At 42.4% G+C, this 24,784-nt stretch overlaps 3 protein-coding genes across 4 annotated transcripts in view; 1 reads left to right on the forward strand and 2 right to left on the reverse strand.

Annotated features, from left to right (window-relative positions):
• Positions 1-3,356, reverse strand: part of ANAPC2 (anaphase promoting complex subunit 2) — a 139,669-nt gene extending 136,313 nt beyond the window's left edge. Inside the window, exons 1-2 of one of the 2 annotated variants that reach the window (XM_033960663.1) lie at positions 3,228-3,356; positions 2,458-2,654 (exon numbers count right to left, since the gene is read on the reverse strand). In XM_033960663.1, coding sequence (XP_033816554.1) covers positions 2,458-2,544 — 87 coding nt within the window. In that variant the 5' untranslated portion in view covers positions 2,545-2,654; positions 3,228-3,356. Of the gene's footprint in view, positions 1-2,457; positions 2,655-2,944; positions 3,161-3,227 lie in introns of those variants that run through there. The other variant, XM_033960664.1, reaches the window with a different exon arrangement.
• Positions 3,357-3,438: 82 nt separating this feature from the next.
• SSNA1 (SS nuclear autoantigen 1) lies at positions 3,439-24,392 on the forward strand. Its single transcript, XM_033960666.1, has 3 exons — positions 3,439-3,635; positions 8,536-8,735; positions 21,785-24,392. The coding sequence occupies exons 1-3, from the start codon at positions 3,584-3,586 to the stop codon at positions 21,896-21,898; spliced, it is 366 nt and encodes a 121-aa protein (XP_033816557.1). The 5' UTR covers positions 3,439-3,583; the 3' UTR covers positions 21,899-24,392.
• LOC117367759 (tigger transposable element-derived protein 1-like) lies at positions 14,096-15,990 on the reverse strand. The gene has a single exon (XM_033960665.1). It carries the CDS (start codon positions 15,909-15,911, stop codon positions 14,196-14,198), a length of 1,716 nt encoding a protein of 571 aa, XP_033816556.1. The 5' UTR covers positions 15,912-15,990; the 3' UTR covers positions 14,096-14,195.
• Positions 24,393-24,784: the final 392 nt, after the last annotated feature.

Raw genomic sequence — 24,784 nt, forward strand, 5'->3', positions numbered from 1 at the left:
ACTCGGGAGAAGGGAGAGAGGGTAGATAATAAAAAGTTGAACTCATGGAGAGAGATATGTTGGTTGGGGGAAGGGATAAGAACTGGAGGAGAGGAAGTATTCAGGAAGCAGAGAGAAAGAGATGTTGGACTGGGGGAAAGGAGGGAGAAATGTTGGATGTGGCAGTAGAGGGACTAGGAGAGATGCACTCTGGATCTCTCCCCACTCCCTTTGCAGCAAGGGAGGAAATGAGAGAAGAACAGAGAGAGAGAGAGAGAGACATGTTGTCAATGGGGAGTGGAGGAGAAAGGAAGAAAAGTTGGACTCATGAAGGGACAGAGAGATGTTGGCTGGGGAATGGAATGAGGTCCGGAGGAGAGGAAGCGTTCAGGAAGCAGAAAGAAAGAATATTGGATGCACAATCAGAAGGAAGTGCAACCAGAGACTCATGAAATCACCAGACAACAAAGGTAGGAAAAATGATTTTATTTTCAGTTTAGTGATCAAAATGTGTCCATTTTGAGAATTTATATCTGCTATATTTTGCACTATATTTGTCTATTTTTCTATAGTTGTTACTGAGGTGACATTGCATATTTTAAAGTCATCTGCCTTAACCTCTTTGAAAAATAAAACAAATATAAATGATAATTAACATTTTATCTGCATACATTGTGCTTTGTGGGTTTTTTTTTTTTAAATTTGTGGTTACCATTATGAATTAATAAGATTATATTGTGTGTACATAAAAAATGAATGGAAGAAATTGCATTACAATTAGTAAGCACTATTATAATGGGGTTGGGATCAGGGGCGGAGCTTGGGCTGGGGTACTCGGTTGGTATTTGTTAGACTTAGGGGGTACTTGGCTTGAAGAAGTTGAGAAACACTTGTCTAGGTAACTATGGAGTTCATTCAGTAAGGGCCCATTTTACAAAGCCACAGTAGCAATTCTCCCATGGCAAATGCATCAAAGTCCATTCAATTCCTATGGGCTTCAGTGCATTTGCCGTGGCAGAATTGCTATCACAGCTTTGTATAAGGAACTCTAAGGCAGGAACTACTGTCTCTGTGCTATGTCTTAAAAACCAGATTGCCGGGGCTGCAAAGCATTAACTGATTCAACATGGAATTTGAAGTTGGTTCAATATCACGCTCTCAAGTACAGTAGTTTTGAAAGAAATGGAAGGTTTGATACTGGTCAGTAGTTATTCGGAATAAGAGGATCTGCATTGTTTTTTTCAAGGGTGGCTTAAATGCTACTGGAACACTGCCTAAGTGTCAAACCTTAAAAAAGAAAGTCATATTGAGCATTGGAAAATACAGCAATTAATAACAATTAACTAATAAAAATAGTGCACATTTAATTTTCCCCACCACCAAATTTCCCCATCCTGCCCCGCCCCACCCAACTATTTTTTCGTGCCACCTGGCTGGAAAAAATTTCTGGGGAGAACACTGCATAGATATTACCTCACATTTGATCTCACTGACATGCTTTTACTAAATTACTTTATCACAAATTAACTTATCCATTTATAAGTACTTTCATTCATCATCGCATACCTCTTTGCATCCTCTTTCACTTCCACTCCTATAAACACTACTCGTATCTTTCCAATGTTCAAATACTGGTACTTTTGCTTACATTCTTAGGACCCCTGAGTATGATGTTTTAAATCGAAACACGGACAGTGTTGGGTTCTCACTCAGAGCATTTGTGGATTTCTTTTGCTGTTATACATTGCTTTATTAACTGAATAAAACGCCTGCATCATGTACACCCTTTCTGCAGTCTCTCCTTAAACCAAGTCTTCTATAAGAAACCTGGCTGCAGTAGCAATTCACAGATACTGCCGACAGCCAGCTTGGAACCTCTCTTCTGCTAAAACCTGTCCATCTGATGCAACTTCCTATTTAAGTTAGACAAGGGGAGGGAGAGGAGAGTGAAGAGACAGGGAGAAATGCTGGATCCTTTGGGGGTTCTGGGCTCCTTGCTGCTCTGTGCCCTTGCGCACTGCCTGGTGGCTCTGCCAGTCCACCACTTCTGCTTTTCTTCATTGCTTCCAGCTTTTCCCGGTTGGGCCTCTGCTACCTCTCCCAGCTTTCTCTGGTCCATACTGCCTCTGCAACTATCTGGAGCTGTTCTTATGGTTCTGCTGCTGCAAACAATCTCCCATAAGGAAGCTGATGTCATGTGGATAACCAGAAGTCACAAGTAGACTCCCTTTTTGACTGGCACTGAACATTAAGAGATTGTTTTCCATAGACAACAGTTTCTGTGATCCCCAAGCTGCTACCTATGTGCTTGCTGAAACTTAGATGCCAGATCTGAATTTTTAGTTGTTATGGTGACCTAGCACCTGAGGTTTATTGAACCCTACCTTAAACCACTTTACTAGGCAAACCAGATGGGTCACGTTGTTCTTTTTTTTTTTTTTTTTACCATTATTTACTACTATTTATTATGGTACTTACCAGTCCTAACGCCACTGCAGGAACAAGTCCAAGGCTCAAGGTGTTCCAGGCTGCTGACAGTTCAGCCAGTTCCATCAAAGTTGCCATTCTCCTGGCAGCAATAACAAGTCCTTCCACCTGTGTTACCTAGAACTAGCCTTCGCCAAAGCCAGAATAAGTTCATGGGTAGAGCAGTTAATAGGGAATGGTTGCTTGACCTGTCAAACATCACAAAAACATGAGCTAATGACCAGAGAACTAAAAATGAAATGTAGAAAGTTTCTTTTTCTCCACACTGTGCATAACTAAGCTGTAGAATCTGTGGTAATAAAATGAAGTAATGGCGACCAACATACAATAATACCAAGATCAGGTTTAAACAAACTCTTGGGGGGGAGTCCATATAAAAATACTAGCTACATAAACTAGGCAGAGTCATTGCTCACATCTAGAAACGAACTATGGGAAGATGATCTAATCAACTTTTTAGAATCTGCCGGGTACCTACATCCAGATTAACCACTGTCAGAGAAAAGATCCTAAGCTCGAAGGCCCTTAGTCGGGCTCATGGTATGCTTTTAAAACTCAATACTGCGATCCGGGAGCAGGAAATAGACCAGACTGTGAACTCTAGACCTGAGGTTCAGTTTCTCTCACTAATAAGTAAAAGCGAGTATCTGGCTTTCTCGTTTTGTAAACACGTCCCTGCTTCTCTATTCTGGGCATTGCTGTCTTCATTGAGAGAAAACTTATATTCCTGAGCTAGTACATGAGATAACATTCCTGCTTACCGCTATTCTTCTGGATTGTCGCATACCAATGACATACTACAAGTATCAACGACGCATATACCACACGTACGTATCACAGCATCCACGGCCCTGCCTTAAAAACGTATGCTAGCTACTTTTTATTATTTGCTGTCAATATCCAGGAAAGACGGGTTTTGCGTTTCAAGCCTCATTCTAGTCTGAGACTTTCTTTGGTGTAGGACCAGGAAGCGCAGCTGCCACCTTGGAAAGAGGCTTGGAACGCGGTGTTGTGTACGTCGCTTAGTGAGCGGGAAGCTTACGGTGGAGCAGTTGGTTTGAGCTGAGTTTGGGAAGTTCTGTTCGCTGCTTGTTAGGGAAAACAGCTCCTCTCCAGAATGAGTCAGCAGGGAGCAGCTCTGCAGACCTATAATAACGAACTGGTAAAATGTAAGCAGGGAATCTAGGGGGCAGAGGGAAGGGTTACTGCTTATCTCTTTATGCCAATTCAGTTTGTATGTAGTTTTGATTGTCCTAAGAAATGCAAAATCCTGTTTCAACGTATATAGTGGGGTAAACCCAGACTTGCGTTATTTTGTTTGCTGAAACGGAGCCCCCAACAACCCCAAAAGAAACTTGAGTTTGTTATACCGTTCCAGGTCAGATCTTTTTGCTGGTATCTGAATGCACAGCTCTCTGCTCTCTTGTAGTCAGCTGCTGTCTTTTAAGCTTGGGGGTGGCCATTGCTTCCGCCATCAATAATGGATACTAAAAACGGGGTAGTTTTTGAAAAGACGATTCTAGGGTAATAGTTGCTCTTAACATTCTCTTCTTTTTTTGAGCTTCCCTGCTCGCAGACTGAGTCGAAAGGACAGCATATAGTGCCCAGGCCAGTTGCTGTGTTTGTTTACATCTCACATCAGCATTAGTAAAATAAAAATTAAAAACAAATATCCCTTGTGTTATCCCTACCTGCATGAGCCAGATTTTCCAACTCAGAAAGAGAAATGGATTGGGACTTGTATACTGTCTTTTTGTAGTTATACAACCAAATGTTTACATACAGGTGATTCAAGCATTTTCCCTGTCTGTCCCAGTGGGCTCATGATCTACTGTATCTAATGTACCTGGGACAGTGGAGGATTAAGTGACTTGCTCAGAATCTCAGGGTTATGAGGCTGTAGCTCTAACCACTACACCAGGGGTCTCCAAAGTCCCTCCTCGAGGGCCGAATCTAGTCAGGTTTTCAGGATTTCCCCAATGAATATGCATTAAAAGCAGTACATGCACATAGATCTCATACATATTCATTGGGGAAATCCTGAAAACCCGACTGGATTCGGTCCTCGAGGAGGGACTTTGGAGACCCTTGCACTACACCACATTCTTCTGGGAGGTGGAAGAAAAGCATTTCCAAAAGGTGGACCTTTCACTGTATTACTACTACTACTAAGTTCTATAGACCAGTGGTTCCCAACCCTGTCCTGGAGGACCATCAGGCCAGTCGGGTTTTCAGGATAGCCCTAATGAATATGCATGGAGCAGATTTGCACGCCTGGCACCTCCATTATATGCAGAGCTCTCTCAGGCATATTCATTAGGACTATCCTGAAAACCCGACTGGTCAGGTGGTCCTCCAGGACAGGGTTGGGAACCACTGCTGTAGACGGTACCAGATATATGTAGTGCTGTGAAAAGGGTGTATTTATATAGTCTAGTCTGTTCTAAGTATGGTTTGGGTAGTCATGCACATATAGGTATATATAGTACTTTGTTTTTAAATGGCAATGTACCCATATTTGGAAACTTTCCCCTGAAGTCACCGCTACATTAATAAATATGTTGTGTGTGTAAGCTTCAGATGAGCAAGTAACAGACAAAAAAAAAGAGAGAAGGGGGCACTAATAGACAAGGAGCAGCATTCTGATAAAACTTCTTTTCTTTTTAAATGAATGTTGAAAAGTTATGGGGGGTGGGTTCTTTACAGATAACTTGTAAGAAAAGGGGTACAAAATCAACAGGAATAAAAAGGAAAGCAAGAAGGTTCACCATTTAGTCCTTACTCAAAGCCCACCATGTGTTGAGGTTGACTCCAACATATCCTAACAGGACAGACCCAGGAAATATCCCTTAGCTTAAGTCCAACACAGAAATAACCCCTTGTTATGAAGATATTATATCACAGTGTTCTTCAACCACCGGTCCGTGGACCTGTGTCGGTCCGCAGAAATTTCCTGCCGGTCCACAGGGCTGGCACGTGCATCGGGCATGAGACAGTGTTCTTCAGCCGCCGGTCTGCGGAGCAATTGATGTGGTGTTATCTTCGGATTGGCTCCCTCTTCCTCACTGCCGCATTGCACAAAGCCGCGTGCAGCGGCTCCTACACACATCCTGCGCCTGAACCGGAATCCTTCTCTGACGTCGCAACGTCAGAGTGAAGGCTTCCGGACGAGGTGCGGGACGTGCAAGGAGCCACTGCCCGCGTCTTTGTGCAGTGTAGCACTGAGGAAGAGGGCGCCGGCCTGAAGATAACACTGGGGGCGGCATAAAACAGCCATGTGGGAGCAGGCCAGAAGTTAAGGCACAGCATGGAGGAAGGGAGACAAACAAAGGTAGGGGGAATGATTTTAGTTTTGAATTTAGTGATTGAATTGTGTTAATTTTGAGAATTTACATCTGCTGTCTATATTTTGCACTGATCAGGAAAAAGTGTATTTGTTTCTATTTTTCTGGGGTTGTACTGCATGCAGTCTTGCATCTTAGGGTTTGTTTGTATATATTAGTACTTTTAGTTTTTGGTCCTGTATTTGCTTGGGGTTATCTGTTTTCTTGTAGGAATGAATGTTGAGAAGCATACAATGTGCTTTGTGTAGTTTAATTTTGTGGTTAACCATTATGTGTTGTTAATAAGATTAACTTATCTTCTCAAAAAGCAAATTTGATCATGTCTCTCCGCTCCTATCCAAGCTGCACTGGCTTCCTGTCATCTCCAGGGTCCACTTTAAATGTGCCTGCTTAACCTTCAAGATACTCCACGGCATCCTACCACCTCTTATTCCTCTATCCTGGAATTCCTCAAATCCATTCTCCACTAGATCCACGCAAAAATTAAAATTATCCTTCCCCTCCTCAAAAGGTATCTCCCTCGTCGGTAAACTCGGGTCCTCCCTCCATTTCAGAATCGCTCAGCTCTGGAACAGTCTCCCCTCCCCTCTCCGCGACTTGAGCCCCCTTCTACCATTCCGTAAGCTTCTGAAGACTTGGCTCTTCTCCAAAATGTAACCCGTCCCCCCCCTAGTACTATCACACCTAACCTCTCTCTTACTTACTTCTATATATCCACTGGAGTTCCGTTCCTTCTCTAACCATGTAAACCGTGTCGAGCTCCACCTGTGGAGATGATGCGGTATATAAACCCAAGATTTAGATTAGATTAGATTAGATTGTGTGTGTGTGTGTATGAAAAATGAATGGAAAAAATGGTGTTACAGTTAGTACTATTATGGGGGCAGGGTCTGGGGTGGAGATTGGACAGAGATGGGCGGGGTCTGGCCCACGACTTAGCCCAGTGCTCTTCAATCGCCGGTCCACAAAATAATTCTTTTATTTCCGCCGGTCCATAGGTGCCAAAAGGTTGAAGAACACTGCTATATCACATAAGAAAAGAATGAATTGAGCTGGATCAAAAAAGACATATTTAACATTCATATGATAGCTTATTTACTGGCTTTTTCAAAAAGAACAATGCACCAATCACCAAGGGGCAGTTAGGAAAACTTTTAACTATCCTCAAATTCCACCACCTACTTATTGGTTTTGTTTCAAATTCTCCATTTTCAGATAAATACAGTATTGTCTTTTACCAATATATCCATGTTCTTATTCCAACCACCTTCTCATCTAGTGTCAATTTTACTGTCTGGAGAAGGAAGTGATATCAACACTAGTGATGGCAGACTGATTACTCCGCTCCATGCATCCCCACAGAAAAACTGTGAATTATCATGCCTTTTGACTCCTTTTTTCACTCAGATCTATAGCCAACATAGTGCTTTCCTTGGGCGATCATTTTTTCATAAGCATCTAAACAGTATTCTGTTAGCCTGGCGGACCTAAACTACACAAAAAACCATCCTGATGACTTCAAGCACATGCATGGAGGCTGCAGCTGAATCAGTAGCTTTGGGGGCTGCAGAACTGAAAGTGAATTCAGTGACTTCTCAAGCAACCTCAAGCGAGCAATTGAGGGAATGGATGCAAGAGATTAAAGCTGACTTAAAAGCACTGCATGCAGACTTAATTGCATTGGGGACTGACTCCATGGGGATGCGGAAGTGCGCCTTGACAAAAATACAGTATCTATAGGCCTTCTGGATCGAAATACATTTGTGTCTAGGGATACCATGCTGGCACGGTAGTAGGAATGGCAGCTGTACCGCCTTCTTTCCTGTGTTTATTAGCCCTTCCCTGTGCATGAAAAAATCTGTGTCCTTGTACCCAAAATCTGCAAGAGGAGGTGTGGGAATTTCTTTCTGTAGGAGTAAAAATAAATAAGTGAAACTTAATCTACTAGCTGGATTAATGAGCTCCAGAGGCATCTGACCCCTGGGCCTTAGTTTGAGGTTCCTTATTTAGACTATATGGGCCATATTAAAGTATTTTTACCATAGGCCCAAATCTTTTAGTAAGCGGACCCCCTATAATGGTAAATAAAGACCATTAATGCATCTGGCCTGCTCAGCTTAAGAAATAAAAGAAGGGTAATACAAGAAGGAAATGCAATAATAATCAGACAGATATAGAATATACCCATGAGCACTAGATTAAATGATCTTTCTTTACAAAACTGTATAGATCTGCAGCTTTCTTTGGAAGTATGAAATGGTGATGTAATGTTGCTCCTGTTGGATATAATTCTGCTAAACAGATACATTGGAGAGAGGGGTATAATAACAAGCTCGACTCTGCATGGTAGTCACAGATGAGTGATTCAAATCATGTAATTGGGCTTCCTTACATTTCTCCTCCCTGGATCGTCTGTGCTTATATCATACATCATTGAATTCTTGTTTTCCCTCACCTCCACTGGGAGTCTATTCCATGTATCCAACACCCTTTCAGTAAAGAGATATTTGTAGGGAGTCCTCCCACAGAGTACATCTGAATGGACCCAATAGGCCTCAAAAGTCAGGAGATGCAAAAGTGTCTTTGCCATCAGTTCTTCTGATGTCTTTGTTATATTATCCTTTGAGAAATTGGGGGAGGTGTTTATTTTGTTTTTATTATGCTTTTGCAAAGCTATGGTCTAGACAGAGATGTTTCTGGTAGTAACTTAGTAATCTGTAAACAGGTATCGAAGACTTGTGCAGTAAAAGAGATGAACTGAATCGGCAGATTGTAATAGAAGAGGAGGAGAAGAACAAACTCCAAAATGACATCCGGGTCCTCACGGAGAAACTGTCTCGGGTTAATGAGAGCTTGGCAAGAAAGATGGCATCGCGCAACGAGTTTGACAGAACGATTGCAGAGACAGAAACTGCATATATGAAGGTAATGAGGGAAGCTGTGGAGTCTAAACTAGAGCATAAATCTAGAGGTAACTGTGCAAATATCAGGCTAGAGAAGTTGTAATCCCCATCACAGCATAGGTGCCATTAGCTAGATCTCTCTTAACATGTAGTGTACAAACCTGGTTGAGGTTGCTGAGATGAGCTTCTTGCTGTGGGTTTCCCAACCACGAGGGGTCATGATGTGAGGCTATTTGTGTTGGAGATTTGTAACTGTGACTTTGGATTCACAAAAGACTTGTAGGGGCATTTTCAAAACACAAAAAGGTCCAAAACTCAGCATTTGGACATTTTTCTCTGCAAACCAGCCGTGTGCCGATAATCAAAACGAACTTAGATGTTTTGCGAGACATTTCCCCTCCAAAATGTCACTCAGAAAGGGGCGTGTTATCCTAGGCCAAGCAAGCAGCATATTCTCATATGTGGATGATGTCATCAATGGAGCTCCGGTATGGACAGATTAAAACTGTAGTATCACACTAAGTTTGTTACAAACTTCGCGAGTGCCTTCCCACCCGATGCCTGCTCACACATCTCAGTTCTTCATTGTCTGCAGAGCAAATAAATACTTTTCTGACTGAACTCTGTTCAGTCTGCATTGCCTTCCTGCTTCAACGGTTATTCGTTCTAATTCCTTTTCAGTATCATTTCTTTTAAGTTTTTGGGGTTTTTTAAAGTATATTTTATTTTTTCTTTTCATTCTCAGGCTTCGGTCTGCGGGTATTTCCCTCGGCGAGTCTTCGTCATTTTTCAAAATTGAGTTTAATCTCGCCAAAAGTATTTTCCCTTCCATATCAAAACCTTTAATGGGTTTTCCAGTGCAATAGGTGAGACATTCTAGACCAGTGTCTCTCAAACTTTTTTGAGCCGGGGCACCTGGAAGTGCGTGGACATTGCTGTGATGACATCACATACATATGTGACATCACATTAATGTTCGCACCCTACAGATGGGCCCTGAGATGCCAGTAGGAGGCGCCAGCAGGGAAGCGGGCTGGAGAGAAGGAGAGGCGCTGGCATTGACTGATTGCCTACAGCAATGTTTCTCAACTACTTCAGCTAAGTACCCCTAAGTCTAACAAATATCAACTGAGTACCCCAACCACAGACCTCCCAAGCTGTGCCCTAGGCCCACCCAAGCTCTGCCCCAGATCCCACCCCCTTTACTAATTGTAATGCAATTTTTTTCCATTCATTTTTCATATAAACACAATATACACAGCAGATATAAATTTTCTAAACTGACACATTTCAATCACTATATTGAAAATAAAAATAATTTTCCCTATCTTTGTAGTTTAGTGACTTTATTTTTCTGTGCTTTCTGTGTATTTTCCAGTGTCTTCTTATCCAATGACTATTTTTCTCTCTTTCACTTTCTGCCTTGCATTCATCTTTGACATTAACTTAACATTCAATTTTTCCGCTTTCTTCTCAGAATCTACTTTTCCATGTCTTACCTTCCCTTCCTATCTCTCTCCCCTTCCCTCCCCGTTTCCATGGCTGACATCGCCCTCCTTCCCCCCCCCCAGTAGGCCAACATCTCTCTTCTTTCCTTCCAATAGGCCAACATCTCTCTCATTCCCTCCCTCCTCCCAGTGGTCCAACATTCTTCCTCCTTTCCACCAGTCCAACATTTCTTTCTCTCTTCCTCCTGCATGCTGCTTCTCCGGTCCTCCTTCCCTCCCCCAACCAACTTCTCTCCATGAGTCCTTTTCACTCTCTTCCCCTTCCCCCAAGTATGACATTTCTCCTGCCCTCCTTTCTGTCCTCCCCATCCATCTCGCCCTCTCCATGAGTCCAACAATTTCTGCCTCTTGCACACTTTCTCTCTCTCCTTGCCTCTTCCCTTGAGTGAAATCCCTCCTTCCCACCCCCCAACCTAATATGTTTTCTCCCCATGCACCATCTTCCCCTCCCCTCCAGTGTGCAGCACCTTTCCTTTCCCTCCCCTTCTGCCAGGTCCAGAAGCACCTCTTCTCCCTTCCCTTTCCCTCCCCACTGTCCAGCAGCACCTCTCCCTCTCCACATGCCCAGCAGTACCTTTCTTCCCTTTCCCTCCTTCCCTGTCCAGCAGTAGCTCTCCTCTCTAGCAGCAGCTCACTGTGCTTTTAACTTCCCCACACAGCTGCTACTAGCATTAGTTTAGACGCGGTTCCAACAGGCAGCCTCGGGGCTTTTGCTAGGCTGGCCCACCCACTTCTGATGAAAGAGAAAGTTGAATCATCGAAGCGGTCTGGCCTAGCAAAGGTCCCAAGGCTGCCTGATGGAACCGTGTCTAAACGAATGCTAGTGGCAGCTGTGTGGCAAAGTTAAACGCACGCTGAGCTGCTGGTCCGGGAGTAGGGAGAGAAAACGAGGAAGGCAGGAGTCCCGGGAGATATGCAACGGCAGCAGGAAGTTGCTAGACATGAATCGCTGGCGCCGTACCACGTGTTGAGAACCTCTGGCCTACAGGACGTGTCCTGTACGCAAGTCAGCTGGCCGGTGCCTCTCTTCCTCCTCAGTGTGCCGCAGCACACTTGGAATCTCAGGAGGCACACAGTTTGCGATACACTGTTCTAGACAATAGGGTTAATTTCCCCATACTCGCATGCTCTGCAGAAGGAAAGACTAATGTCTAAAATCTCACCTATCTACTGGGTAAGTACATAATCTCTTTTTAAGAAGTGCTTTAGGTGTCAGTAACCTATTTCCATCACCACCGAGTTGATTTTTGTCCTCGGTGTTCCACCTTACAAAAGCTCTCTATCAAGTCCCATTGCATCCAGCAGGAAAAGTTGTTCGATTCGATCAAGTCTTCAGAGCCATCAACATAACAAACTCCTGCATCTACATCGATACCAGATGATCTTCCAGCATCGTTAAAGCCAGCTAAGAAGCCATCCACTTTCTGAGCAAGCATCGCAGGTCTTAACAGCATCGAGTCCCTTGATGCAGACCAAACAGCGACACCATCGTTCTCCGGTGACGGGACAAAAGTGCGCAAGACAATCGAGTGTCGACAATACCGAGCAGACAATTGCGCGAACATCAGCGCGCTGGAATTAAACTTAATTTTAAAGTGCTCTGAGGGGGTGTGGGTGGGGGGGAACCCAACCACTTAAGTTAGTACTGTTGCCGCTGCCGTTGGGGGGTGTGTGTGGGGGTGAACCCCCCCATTACAGAGGAAATTGACGTTTTTCTTATTTAGTTTTGATACCACACATCTGTGTTAAATCAAGTGGGTTTCTGAGACCCTTTAACCTCCTTTCCCATATCTGACACTCTAAAGTGGGATAATTTGTATTTGTGGATTGTTTCCAGTTGATCCTACTTTACCATTTTCCAAGTCACTTAATCCCCCATTGTCCCAGGTACATTAGAGTGCGAGCCCACCGGGACCAATAGGGAAAATGCTTGAGTACCTGAATGTAAACCACTTAGGCTATAAGTGGTATATAAAGACTAAAAATAAATAAATAAATAAGACTATTGTATATTATCAATAATAATAAAACGCTAGAGCGCGCATGCGCTCTCGAAAATTTGTGAGGTGTGGCGCCATGAGGTGTGCTTCTGTGGCAACATTCTAACCTCACGGCGCATGCGGGGGCTGAAGGCGCGCGACTGTGTTCTCTCCCTGTCCTCGGCGCGTCACCGCCCGCCCTCACTCGCCGCTGCCTCTCACTCGCTGCCTGCCCGCATCCTCGCCGTGTCACCTCACTCGCCGCCACCGCCGCTGATCCTCCTCTTCAGAGCAGCCTGCGATCGTGGCCGGCTTTAAAGAACCTCGCAGACCGCTCTCCAACCTCAGTAGTTCGCTCCCTCTGACGCACGGGATCGCGTCAGAGGGAACGTGCTACCGAGTTGGAGAGCGGCCTGCTAGGTTCGCTAAAGCCGGCCACCAAGATCGCAGGCTGCTTTGAAGAGGAGCAGGCCAGAAGACGCCGGGATGGAGGGGAGGGTAAGAAGGGGATCAATACCGGGAGCCAGGGGGAGAGGGAAAGGGGCTTGCTTTGGGGGGAGGGGTGTGCTGGGGGGAGACAGAAGGGGCCATGGAGAGGGAAAGGGGGCTGCTTTGGGGGGGAGGTGTGCTGGGGCCAGCTTTGCTCTGGGAGGAGACAGAAGGGGCCATGGAGAGATAGGGAGAGGGAAAGGGAGCTACTTTGGGGGGGAGGTGTGCTGGGGACAGACAGCTTTGCTCTGGGGGGGAAGACAGAAGGCAATGGAGAGACAGGGAGAGGGAAAGGGGGCTGCTTTGGGGGGGAGGGGTGTGCTGGGGTGTTATGCCTCAGCATATTACTGACATGTTCAACATATTACTGACATGTATCCTCAACATATTACTGACATGTATCCTCAAGTCTGCTTATCTGACCTCTTTGTCCTGAGTGTTACCTTGATCTCAAAGGGACAGTAAAGCTTGCTTATTTGAGATCCTGACTTCCTTTGCATGCGTGCCGCTCAAATAACATCAGTAAAGACAGATGGGAAAAAAAACAAGTACCTCTTTGACCTGGGTGTTGTCAAAACAGATAACAAAAGACCAGGACCAGCTGTCTTACTAAGAGGCCAGTAACATCAAAAGGACTGAGAAACCAAACAAGTATCTGCTATCTTGACCTCTTTGACCTGGGTGTTGTCAAAACAGATAACAAAAGACCAGGACCAGCTGTCTTACTAAGAGGCCAGTAACATCAAAAGGACTGAGAAACCAAACAAGTATCTGCTATCTTGACCTCTTTGACCTGGGTGTTGTCAAAACAGATAACAAAAGACCAGGACCAGCTGTCTTACTAAGAGGCCAGTAACATCAAAAGGACAGAGAAACCGAACAATTATCTGACATTCTGACCTCCTTGACCTAAGTATTGCCAAAACAACATCAAAGGAACTGGAAGCCGGTTTTCTTCAACACCTCCTTCTGACATCCTGACCTGGGTGTTGTCAAAACAACAGAACAAAAGACCAGGACCAAGTGTGCCTGAATAATAGTGAAGGACTCTGATTACTGCAGGATCAGATGTATTACTATGAACTATATAAGAACAGAACTCTGCCCCTAACCTTAGAATCCAAGACGTCTACAGGGACAGAAGCCACGATGTCTAAAGGGACAGTCCTTTGGTCCCCCCCCGCCTATCAATTGCAAGGTTTCCCAATTGTGAAGGTGGTCAGTGTATGGGGTCCAGGTGATGCTATTTTATTCTTATATATATATATATATATATATATATACAGTGGTGCCTCACACAACGAACTCAATTGGTTCCAGGAGCAAGTTTGTTATGTGAAACGTTCGTTATGTGAAACGCGTTTTCCCATAAGAATACATGTAAAACAAAATAATTCGTTCTGCAGCATAAAATATGCTAAGATGACATAAAAAAAGATAAATTTTTGGTTATTATTTTTATTTAGATACATCTAAAAACACACATTTTTTAAATTTAAAGACAGACTAAGTAGAGTCTACCAAATCTTGCACATCTTCATCCATTTTCTGCTTTTTGGCCGATGGTTTCATGAAAAACCTGTCCAAAGTCGTTTGTTTTCCTCTTTTCTCCAACATCTGCCGGAAATAACGGACAAGAGTATCGGAGTAAAGATCGTTGATCCTGTTTGCTTCAGCTGAATCCGGATAGTGGGCATTGGTAAACTCCTGAACTGCTTTCCATTTGACCAGGATGTTCTTGATGTCAGCACTTGGGATTGGTTGATTGTTTGATTGTTGCTCCTCGTCATCAGATGACGCTTCCCTTTGAGCATTGTCCTGTTGCTGGACCAGAAGTGCTTGGAGCTCTTCAGTTGTCAGCTCTTCTTCGTGTTCCTCAATAAGCTCCTCTACATCCTCTTCCTCTACCTCTAATTCCAACCTTTGGGCCACTGTGATGATGTCCTTCACCACTTCTGTGTCATCAACTACTGCTTCTTCCTGGGTCCACGAAGGCACAAGCATCTTCCAAGCAGAACTTAGGGTCCTTTGTGACACTTCTTCCCAGGCCTTCTGTATGAGTCGTATTGCCATAAGGACATCAAATTTCTCCTTCCAAAACTTTCGGACAGTCATATTGTCTCCACCAAACTCGCATTCTTCAAACACCTTATTAAAGAGGGCTCTAGTGTAGAGTTTTTTAAAGTTCGCAATAACTTGCTGATCCATTGGCTGAATAATGGATGTGGTGTTTGGTGGCAAATACTGCACCTTGATAAAAGGATAATTTTCCTGCAATATTTCCTCTAGGTCTTTTGGGTGAGCAGGGGCATTGTCAAGTATCAGAAGGGCTTTGAGCGGCAGTTCTTTTTCCAGCAAGAATTTCTTCACGGCAGGAGCAAAGATTTCCAGAATCCATTCGTTGAAGATAACTTGGGTCACCCAGGCTTTTTGATTGGACTTCCAATGGACGGGCAGTTTGGACTTAATAACGTTATTTTTCTTGAAAATTCTTGGATTTTCAGAGTGATAAACCAATAGAGGTTTGATCTTGAGGTCTCCGCTAGCATTAGACGAAAACATAAGGGTAAGTCTGTCCTTCATGGCTTTGTGTCCTGGCAATTTCTTCTCCTCTTTTGTAATGAAGGTTCTGCTCGGCATTCTTTTCCAGAAAAGACCCGTTTCATCGGCATTGAACACTTGTTGTGGGCAGTATCCTTCATCCTTAATACATTTTTGAAAGTTAATAGAGAACTTTTCTGCTTCTTTCTTGTCAGCACTGCCAGCCTCACCATGCATAGTAACGCTGTGGATTCCACACCTTTTCTTAAATCTAAAAAACCACCCCCTGCTGGCTTTGAATTCTTCTTCATTAGCTTGATTGCTGCTACTTCCAGGGACGTTTTTCTTTAGATCCTCATAAATTCTCTTGGCTTTGTGACAGATAATATCTTGGGTTGTTACGTCACCTTTCACCTGCCTGTCCTTAATCCAAATTGCTAATAGCCTCTCCATTTCCTCGTGGATTGAAGACCTATGTTTTTCATGAAATAGTTTTGATACTCCTTTGGCTATTTTGGCTGATTTGATTGCATCCTTATTTGTCAAAATGGTGCAAATGGTGGTCTTGCTGAGGCCAAACTCTTTGACGAGGTCACACTGTTTTACCCCACATTCACTCCTTCTAATTATTTCCCGTTTAATTTCAACAGAAATCACCTTCCTGCTTTTTTTAGAAGCCATGCTTACTGTTTAAACAATAATTTTACTGTGAGAGAGGGCAGAGTCTCAGCGGCAAAAACTGGGACTTAAATCACCTTCCTGCTTTCTTTAGAAGCCATGCTTACTGTTTAAACAATAATTTTACTGTGAGAGAGGGCAGAGTCTCAGCGGCAAAAACTGTTCGTTTTTTTTTTTTTTTCCTAGCATCGGGGAAGCGGCGAGAGTAGCTCCGCCCCCCCCAACGCATCAACAGTAGGCGCCGGGCCCCTTCAGTCCGCCACTGCACAGGGAGCCAGGCGGAGAGAGGGCAGTTAAGCGCGGTGCCTGCGCGAAAGGATGCAGCTCGGGCGACTTCGGCGACTTCGTTGTGTGAAACGAAGTTCGTTGTGGGGAGCACGACATTAAGTTCGTTGTGCGCAGCGTTCGCTGTGCGAGGCGTCCGTTATGCGAGGCACCACTGTATATATATATATATATATATATATATATATATATATATATATATATATATATATATATATATATATGTATAATAAAGGATTATTGTTTATGCTTTTATATTGTCTGTGTGCTTTTCTGAGTGTCACTGATCATCCCATTTGACAGAAATAAGTGGCGGAACAAATTGGTACCAGAAGTGGGGTTGATCAATGTGGTCACAAAAGCACCAGATAAAACATGGGGTTGAAGAGCAGGCTCCCAATCCCTCCATTCCGGAGTGGAATGACAGTATAGGTAAATTAATGGCCACTGAATGGTCTATAGAAGCAGGATTATGTGAATTCTGTACTTTTGAAAGTGGGGATCCACATGAATTATGTGCCTCCTTACAAAAGGTGAAAATCTCAAAAGGAGAAGAGCAAGAAGGAATTTCTAGACAAGGAAGGATGATTTTGTCAGACTGGAGGAATTTGCATGAAGCTAAACAGGAATTACAATTGAAATTAGAAGAGCTGGAAAAGAAAAGGTATAATCAACAGCATGCCATTACAATGCTACAATGTCAGAATAAGTTGTTAATGGATAAGGTAGAAACCTATCAAAATGTAACAGAAAAGTCAGCTATGCGATATGCACAATATAAATACAAGAAACGGAGGTGGAGAGTGAGTTACAGAAAAGTTAAAATCTTAATTTATCATCTGCCGGATGATTGGAATCCAAACAAACGGGATGGGAATATTTGGGATTCAAATTCTAATAACAGTGAGGAGGATATTGTAACCGGCAGCCTCAGGGCAAGGTGTCTTGGGCCACCGGTACAAGAAAAATCTTCTTGTGAGCCGCTGCGGGCAGCACAAGGAAAAGAAAATAGCGTTTAGCAAAGGACACCACCACACCAGGTAAGTTCAGTTCAGAATAACTTCAGGTTTAATTTTTAAAGCAAGAATAAAGATCAAAACTTTGTCAGGATGTTTCTTATTTACAAGTCAAACTCACTGTCCATAAGGCAAATTCAATAAGTTGCCTCAGTCCATAAATTCAAAGTCCATCAGCATTTATCAAAGAAAAAACTCAAAAATACACTCTTCAGAGTTATCTTAGTTCCAAAATGAGTCAGGGTAATTTCCCTGGCTCCTCCAGCATCTGGGTGCTGGCCAGACAGAGTGTACCGTGTGGTGTTAAACTGCCATGCAAAATTGGCCCTCTATCCCACCACAATGACACGGGACTAACCCCACTGTCTGGGACTAGGAACAGCTTACTTTCCCCCACCAGAGAAAGAACCAAAACTTCTCAAAAAGAAAAACAAGCTTCCACATTACAGTCTTGCATAAAGTTCAAAAGATCATTTCTCTTCTGTTCTTCAGCTGGCTTTAAACTAGCCAACACAGTCAAACAATCACCAAAAACGAACTTTCAAGAAACATGCAATAATTAGTCACTTGCCTTCCACACAGCATATTTCCATAACTTCCCCAGGCAATTCAACAATGGATTCCACTTCCATATCCTGGGTTTCTTCCAACAGCTTAGGAGACATGTCCTCTCCAGCCTCTGTCAGCTCCATGGCTTCTGGAGTTTGGCAAGCATTCAGAGCTCTCAGCCCTGAGCGCAGGAACCTGTCCTCTCCCAGTGTCTGCTGCTTCTCCCTCTCAAGGTATTGAGACTTCAAGTTAAGCAGTCTGCAGCCCCGCCCCAAACCTTCAGCAGGAAGTAATTTCTTGTTAATTACCTTAGGCTTGTGTGGGGGATGGGAATCCTGCAGTTCTTCCCTCCTGCTCCCTCTACAGGTCACAGCCGGAAACTCATCCTCTGACTGCAACTGGGTTTTAAATGAAGGAGAATGTGTGTAGCCTAAATCTGAATTGTGCACTGCTCTAGGGCCATTCCTAGCAGGCACAGTCTGCTTACCACAATATATGTGTTGAAGGAGAGCAGGCAGAAAGTTTAGAAGCAAAGCCTGTGAGGAAACAAAGATTACAGGGAAATCTGCAGACAGGAGAAAATCTAGAAATAATGTTATGGAGGATGTTACTCCACAGGAAGTCATGGATACGATGGCACGCTTTACACAGCAGCCTGGGGAACCACTAATACAATGGGTAATTCGGGTGCAGGAGCTGGGTGCAGTAGGGATTATGGTGGATGCCACAGATGCCCCTAAATTTGTTCAAATTAGTCAAGAAGCAGCAGTACAAGATGCTTTACGGGAGGATCCTTATCCTGCAAAATATGCCCAATGGTTTTTATTAGAGATAATTAGTAGGGGTGTTACGAGGCGATATCCACTTGAATCTGATTGGCCCTCAAATGATAAAATTTGGTATACATTAAAAGATGCTCAAATGAGAATTAAGGAAGAGGCTATGAAGGTAGCCTTAGTAATAGGTCACGCTGACACATATATGTCATTACCTTTTACTGTGTCCATGAGAAATAAAATTATTAAGTATGCTGCACCGGCATACAAACAGGTAATAATAACTTTGTTAATCAATCAAATAGACAGGACTATTTTGGAAGCCTTAGAAGCGGTCCGACAGTTAGGAGATCGGGGGGACCGGGGACCTCAAAATACTTTTGATAAAAAGAGAAAAGGACAATCCAATTCAAACAGGGCTAATCAGGTGTCTCGGAGGAATATGTTTTTGGCATTAATAAAAGATGGAGTAAAGAGGGAAGAAATAGATGGGAAAGATACAGGGACGTTATGGGGAATGTACAAAAGTAGAGGACTGGGAAAGAAATCTATGTCCCAAGCACAAGTGAACAAAGGAGAGAGGGAGGATATTTTGGTGCCGACGGCTCCTCCTGAGGAAACTGCTTCCATTCTTTATCCTGATTTAAAAGGGTGGAAGTGTTGGGAGGATCAATAATGTGAATGCCGAGCCTCAGTGTTTGCCTGGACCAAATTAGAACAGCGTCCACAGGTAGAGATAAATCTGGGGAGCAAAAGGTACAAGCTGTAATGGACACTGGGGTGGAGGAATATAAATATCAGGATTGGGGGAAAATTATACAAGCAGGAAGAATATTACAAATTTTAAAGGTTAACATTACAGCTTTCCGATGGAATCTATAGTTTTGGTAAATTGCCAGACATTCCTATGAGAACCAATGCATTTTTACTATTCCTATAGTGGAGCAATGTCCAGAACAATTTGCATCCACTGGGCAAGGGAGGCAATATACATCTACCAGACTACCACAAAAATACTTACTTAGTCCCACTTTCTATCACAAGATTATAGCAGAAAGTGGGCAAAAGGATGCCGAGAGGTGATAGAGAAAGTTAAACAGAAAATTGTAAACTTCCCTTCTCCCCAAAGTAAAAAACAGACTTGGGCCTTTTTGGATTCTGGAGGCAACATATTTCACATCTGGGGTAACATATGGGGTAGGTTGGACAATAAAAAAGTAGAAATATTGCTAAGTGACCTTTATAATGTATAAAGTTTTGTTAGATAGTATAAGGAAGTTGCATTCCCAAGTAATTTTGCAAATGTGTCTTTTACCTCAAACACTAACATTGTGAACCACTGTACCTGCACGTAAACCTCTCTTGTATATTTTAAAGATTAAAACTTCCCTGCTTGCATTCTCTTACGATTGTGTGACAGAGCTTTGAAATGGAAGAAAATAGAAAAGAAGACCAGTAAAACTATATAGAGCAATTAACTTAAGTTTCTATCTCTCTTTCTTTTAGAAGCTTAGTATCCAGACATGGTCAGGAGAACCAATTTCACTGTGCTATATTTAAAATACTTCCAGCACTGTGACCTGATAGTGGGAATCCAATGGATACCAAATTTGTTTATGACTCTTTTGATTAATAGTGTGCTTATTTACAAATTAAATTCAACCCTGAATCATTACCGATGGAAGAAAGCATGCCGGAGCTCTGTGTTTGTCTGTTTCTGTTATGTGTTGTCTGTTTTAGCTTATGGGGTACCCCAACATCGCACATTGGCCATTTCCAGAGTTTATTCCACACCTTCTATTAGTCCAAATGGTACCATATCCCTTTCCAAAAAAAAAAAGATTCCCCCACTTATCTTATGAAAACCATGCTCACAATTATTTTATGCTATGGCTCATACAGCCCAATGATAATTTAGTTAGGGGTTATATTATAAGAGGATATCTGAAGAGAAAAAATTAGAAAGCTTTATACCTGGTAAAATGGTGTTCATTGGTATTTGATATTTGCTAAATAAAATAAAAAATGGTCTCTCTTTATTTAACTTACCAGGTATAAACAGTGCAGTGCACATCTCTGACATAAGTTATTTTGGTATTACAATCAGTACGTGTGTACGGTCTCTTTTAAATGACATAATAATTATGTCCAGAACATAAAAAGGTATTTTCTGAATGTCATACAGAATACCTTTAAGTGCATTAGTGTTGTTTCTCTTATCTCACACAAATACTACCTTACACACAAGTATTGTGTCAAATGTTATCACATTCTGTACGTGTGTATGGTCTCTTTTAAATGACATAATAATTATGTCCAGAACATAAAAAGATATTTTCTGAATGTACTACAGAATACCTTTAAGTGCATTAGTGTTGTTTCTCTTATCTCACACAAATACTACCTTACACACAAGTATTGTGTCAAATGTTATCACATTCTGTACGTGTGTATGGTCTCTCTTAAATGACACACTAGCTAAAAAATCCCCAGTGGGAAAACGTTTATATAGTATTATGTGCCCAATATTTCCCACTTATAACTAACTATGAATAAGGTTGCAAATGTCTTAATCTATGAGAGTTAGCCTCAGTAATGGAGCCTACGCGTGGGGGTCTGTTTTATGTGTTTGCAGTGCTTATCTGGTCTAAGTCACAACGTCCAAGTTCCGTCGATCCTGGGCTGTATAACTTTCGGTTATACATGCTGTATGACTAAGTCTAAGCCGGCCCACGGCCCACCCAGCTCCCGCCCTCGACACTCCTCCTGAAACACCCTGTTTAGCTTTGGTCGTTCAGCGGCACTATGAAGGTCTAGGTCGTTTAGAAATACATCCAAAACCCGTTTTTCATATCGGCACTTGGATGTATTTGGCTGGCTTTTGGACGTTTTTCTCTATTGATTATTAACCCCTTTATTCTAATGTGGGAAGTGTGAAAACAAAATCTTTTTGAGTTGGAAAGCATTGCACCTTCTATTTGGTCTTTTCTTAATGTAATGTTGAAAAAGCTGTTACATTATCTGGTCAGAGTACATTTGTAGTGATATTAGTCTGTAAAAGAAATCAGCTGTGTGATGTTGCCCAGATTGGATTGGCCAGAGTTGGGCTGTTGCATCATTCTTGTTCAAGAGACATGGCAAATAGTATGATGTGTATTCTGCAAGCTGACTATCATATAATATAGGCTGTAGTAAAATATATATTCCTTTATTTTACTTAACATTCATTGTTTACTTCTTCCCCTTCCAGATCTTGGAAAGTTCACAGACTTTGTTGAATGTGCTGAAAAGAGAAGCTGGCATATTGGCCAAACCTGGAGAGGTGAAAGGCAGTGGGCCAGCTATACAGCCCAAGGACGGCTAACCATTGCATCTCTTTTCTGCAAGCACAGAAGGATTTTTCTTCTTCTTTGGAAACTTGGCTCTATTACTTTACCTATGGAAGAAACCCTGTCAGTTTGTTTTGGCTTAAGTAACTTTTATAAATTATTATTGTACATTTTAGGTCAAATGGTATGCAATTTGTCAAGAAAATTTGCTAAAGGGTGATATTGAAAACGATTTTTGGCCAAGGTCATCACCACTGAATAAGAAGAAAAAAGTAGATCCAAGTTTTGGACTTGCAGGAATTAAAATTTCATAGTTTATTGGGGTAGCAAAACAAGTCAATAACACATATAAAAATCAGACAAATGCCAACAGTAATAAAACATAAAAATTGTACTGTGTGTAGAGAGGATCAACAGACCATACATGGTTAATTTCAACTATATCATATGCTAATCAAAAATAGTATGCAAATGGTCATAAACACATAATACAAACACAATATTTTATTAATGTCTGTAGGTGTACCTAACAACGCCATCGGCTGCCTGACTTCCAGCCTACTGTGCTAAGGTTAGTGCAGGTCACTCATTGTGTCCCCTAGTTGTCTCTGGGTTCAGATTGGGTTTTCATTTGTATTGTGTGTTTATGATCATTTACATACTATTTTTGATTAGCATATGATATAGTTGAAATTAATATGTTTTTTGACTTGGATTATGGATTCTATTGCATTACAAGATCACTGGCTGGTTCTTTTGAGTGTAAACAATTAATAGCAGTTTATATATCTGATTCTAATTTTTAATGTCTGTATTTGATATAGTTGTAATTATTTTATTTTCATTTTCACTTGGATCATGTGTTGAATTGCATTATAAGACCACTGGATGGTCCCTTTTGAGTTAAAACAATCAATTGCTGTCCCTACACTATTCTCATTTCCATTCGGTTTATTGTTTTTAATATCTGCTTGGGTTTCTTTCTCTTTTTGCCGTTATTCTGTATCATTTCTTAGGATCCCTGAGGAAGACATTCCATTGCCGAAACATGGACCGTGTAAGGTCTGTTGATCCTCTCTACACACAGTACAATTGTTATGTTTTATTACTGTTGGCATTTGTCTGATTTTTTATAATATGTGTTATTGACTTGTTTTGTTACCCCAATAAACTATGAAATTTTAACTCCTGCAAGTCCAGAACCTGGATCCACTTTTTTCTTCTTCATCCTTTGACTTTTGTGGTACCAAGGTCCTTTGCTGTGGGTAGTAGGACCGCCACTAGGGCGTAGACCACCCCACATTGTCTCTTGTTTATTGATCATCCCCACTGAATGCCACAGTGCCTTTACTGCTCCTATACCAATGAGGCTTTCCACTAGTTAGCAGGGTTTGAGAATGTAAAACATAGATAGATAGCTGGGAGTTGGAAGCTTGAACATCAGACTCGCACAGTAGTGCATGCCTATCTGAGTCAGAGGAATTCCATTTACAAAGGGAATGTTTTATAATTTTCTTTATTCTTGTCTTTTCAAAAGAGTACAACTAAAATGTTTTGTTCAGTTATGTGTTTTGACAATAACTATAGGTAAAAGGTATTCACACTGCTTTTAGGTTACTGCGAACAACTGTGAAACTTAGTTACAAGGCCAGACCCTGATTTACTGAGGAAAACATTCAAAGCTGATTAAATCAACTATCTCAGTTGCAACTTGCTGACTGCTCTACATAATTTCAGCTATAGCAACATAGTTTTGTTTGCAAGCATTAGGCATTATGGTGGGATCTGAAAGCTTTCATGTCTTTGTTATAAATTTTGGAAAAGAACCAACCACTTGACAGAAATTCAAAATTTAACTAGAGAACAGGAGTCTAGTATAATGGCTCCCAAGCCTGTCCTAGGGCAATTCCAGCCAGTCATGTTTTCAGAAAAATGGAGGAAAAGCCTCAGACAGAAGCCCTCCCACCACCACAAAGGTGGATTAAGGTGGTTGGGTGATAACCTCACTGGCAAAAAACCTCCATTTCACTCCCAAGTATAAAAACTTTAGCAGGGCTGTCTATGCAAGTTGATAGAAGAAAAGCTTTTGGTCTGAAGAGGAGTTTCGGCGTCCCGTTTAAAAGTTTGATCGGATTGTTTTACACCCTGAGGTAGCAGACTCGTGAAACGCTGGCCACCGTCGGTGTACTGATCGACTGAAGGGCTTAAGCTCCCTCCCGCCCCGATGTTGTCACGGGGTGCCGCGGGTGCCCGGGGCAGGAGGGCTTGGGCTCCCTCCTGCCCCGATGTTGCTGCGATGCCCGGGGCAGGAGGGGGGCTTGGGTTCCCTCCTGCCCCGAAGTCATGGGGGGGGTTGGGGTGGATTCTATAACCGGTGTTATTTTTGTCAGACACTGTTTACAGACTCCAGCTTTTAGGCGAAGGATTGGCTCCTCCTTCGCCTAAAAGCCCTTGTGTTGGACATTTGGGACTTAGGCGTTTTTTTGGTTCATTATAGGGTACAAGTGTAGACGTAGTGGTAGTCTGGGCGTTTAAACAGCTGAATGTAGAGGCAGGCCATTATCAAAACAAGGACGGTTGTTTTTGTTATGGACACTTTCCCTGCTTCTGCTTTCAACATTTAAGGCCTTAGGCCAAAAAGGGACTTAGACGGTTTTTTTTTATTATGCCCCTCTATGTGTACATGAAAAATGAATGGAAGAAATTGGGGGCGGGGCTAGGGTGGGATTGGCAATTAATTGATGTCCCTTTTGATGAAAAAAAAATAAATGGTCACTTTATACATACAATGCCTGCTTGATGTTTACTTGTGTATCAGGTCTTTCAAGACTAAGATCTTGCACACCGACCGGGCATTTAGGTATAGACATTATATTGGTATATCTTCTTCTTCTTCATCATTGGGAACTTCAGCAGTGTAT

Source organism: Geotrypetes seraphini, chromosome 10 (genome assembly GCF_902459505.1).
Source record: "Geotrypetes seraphini chromosome 10, aGeoSer1.1, whole genome shotgun sequence".
NCBI lineage: Eukaryota > Metazoa > Chordata > Amphibia > Gymnophiona > Dermophiidae > Geotrypetes > Geotrypetes seraphini.

Excerpts from the sequence above, each read along its gene's own strand:
- SSNA1 (XM_033960666.1), top strand. The coding sequence starts at position 3,584 with ATGAGTCAGCAGGGAGCAGCTCTGCAGACCTATAATAACGAACTGGTA. Across the intron at positions 3,636-8,535 it reads TAATAACGAACTGGTAAAAT|GTATCGAAGACTTGTGCAGT; the intron begins GTAAGCAGGGAA and ends ATCTGTAAACAG. Across the intron at positions 8,736-21,784 it reads CAGAAACTGCATATATGAAG|ATCTTGGAAAGTTCACAGAC; the intron begins GTAATGAGGGAA and ends TTCCCCTTCCAG.
- LOC117367759 (XM_033960665.1), bottom strand. The coding sequence starts at position 15,911 with ATGGCTTCTAAAAAAAGCAGGAAGGTGATTTCTGTTGAAATTAAACGG.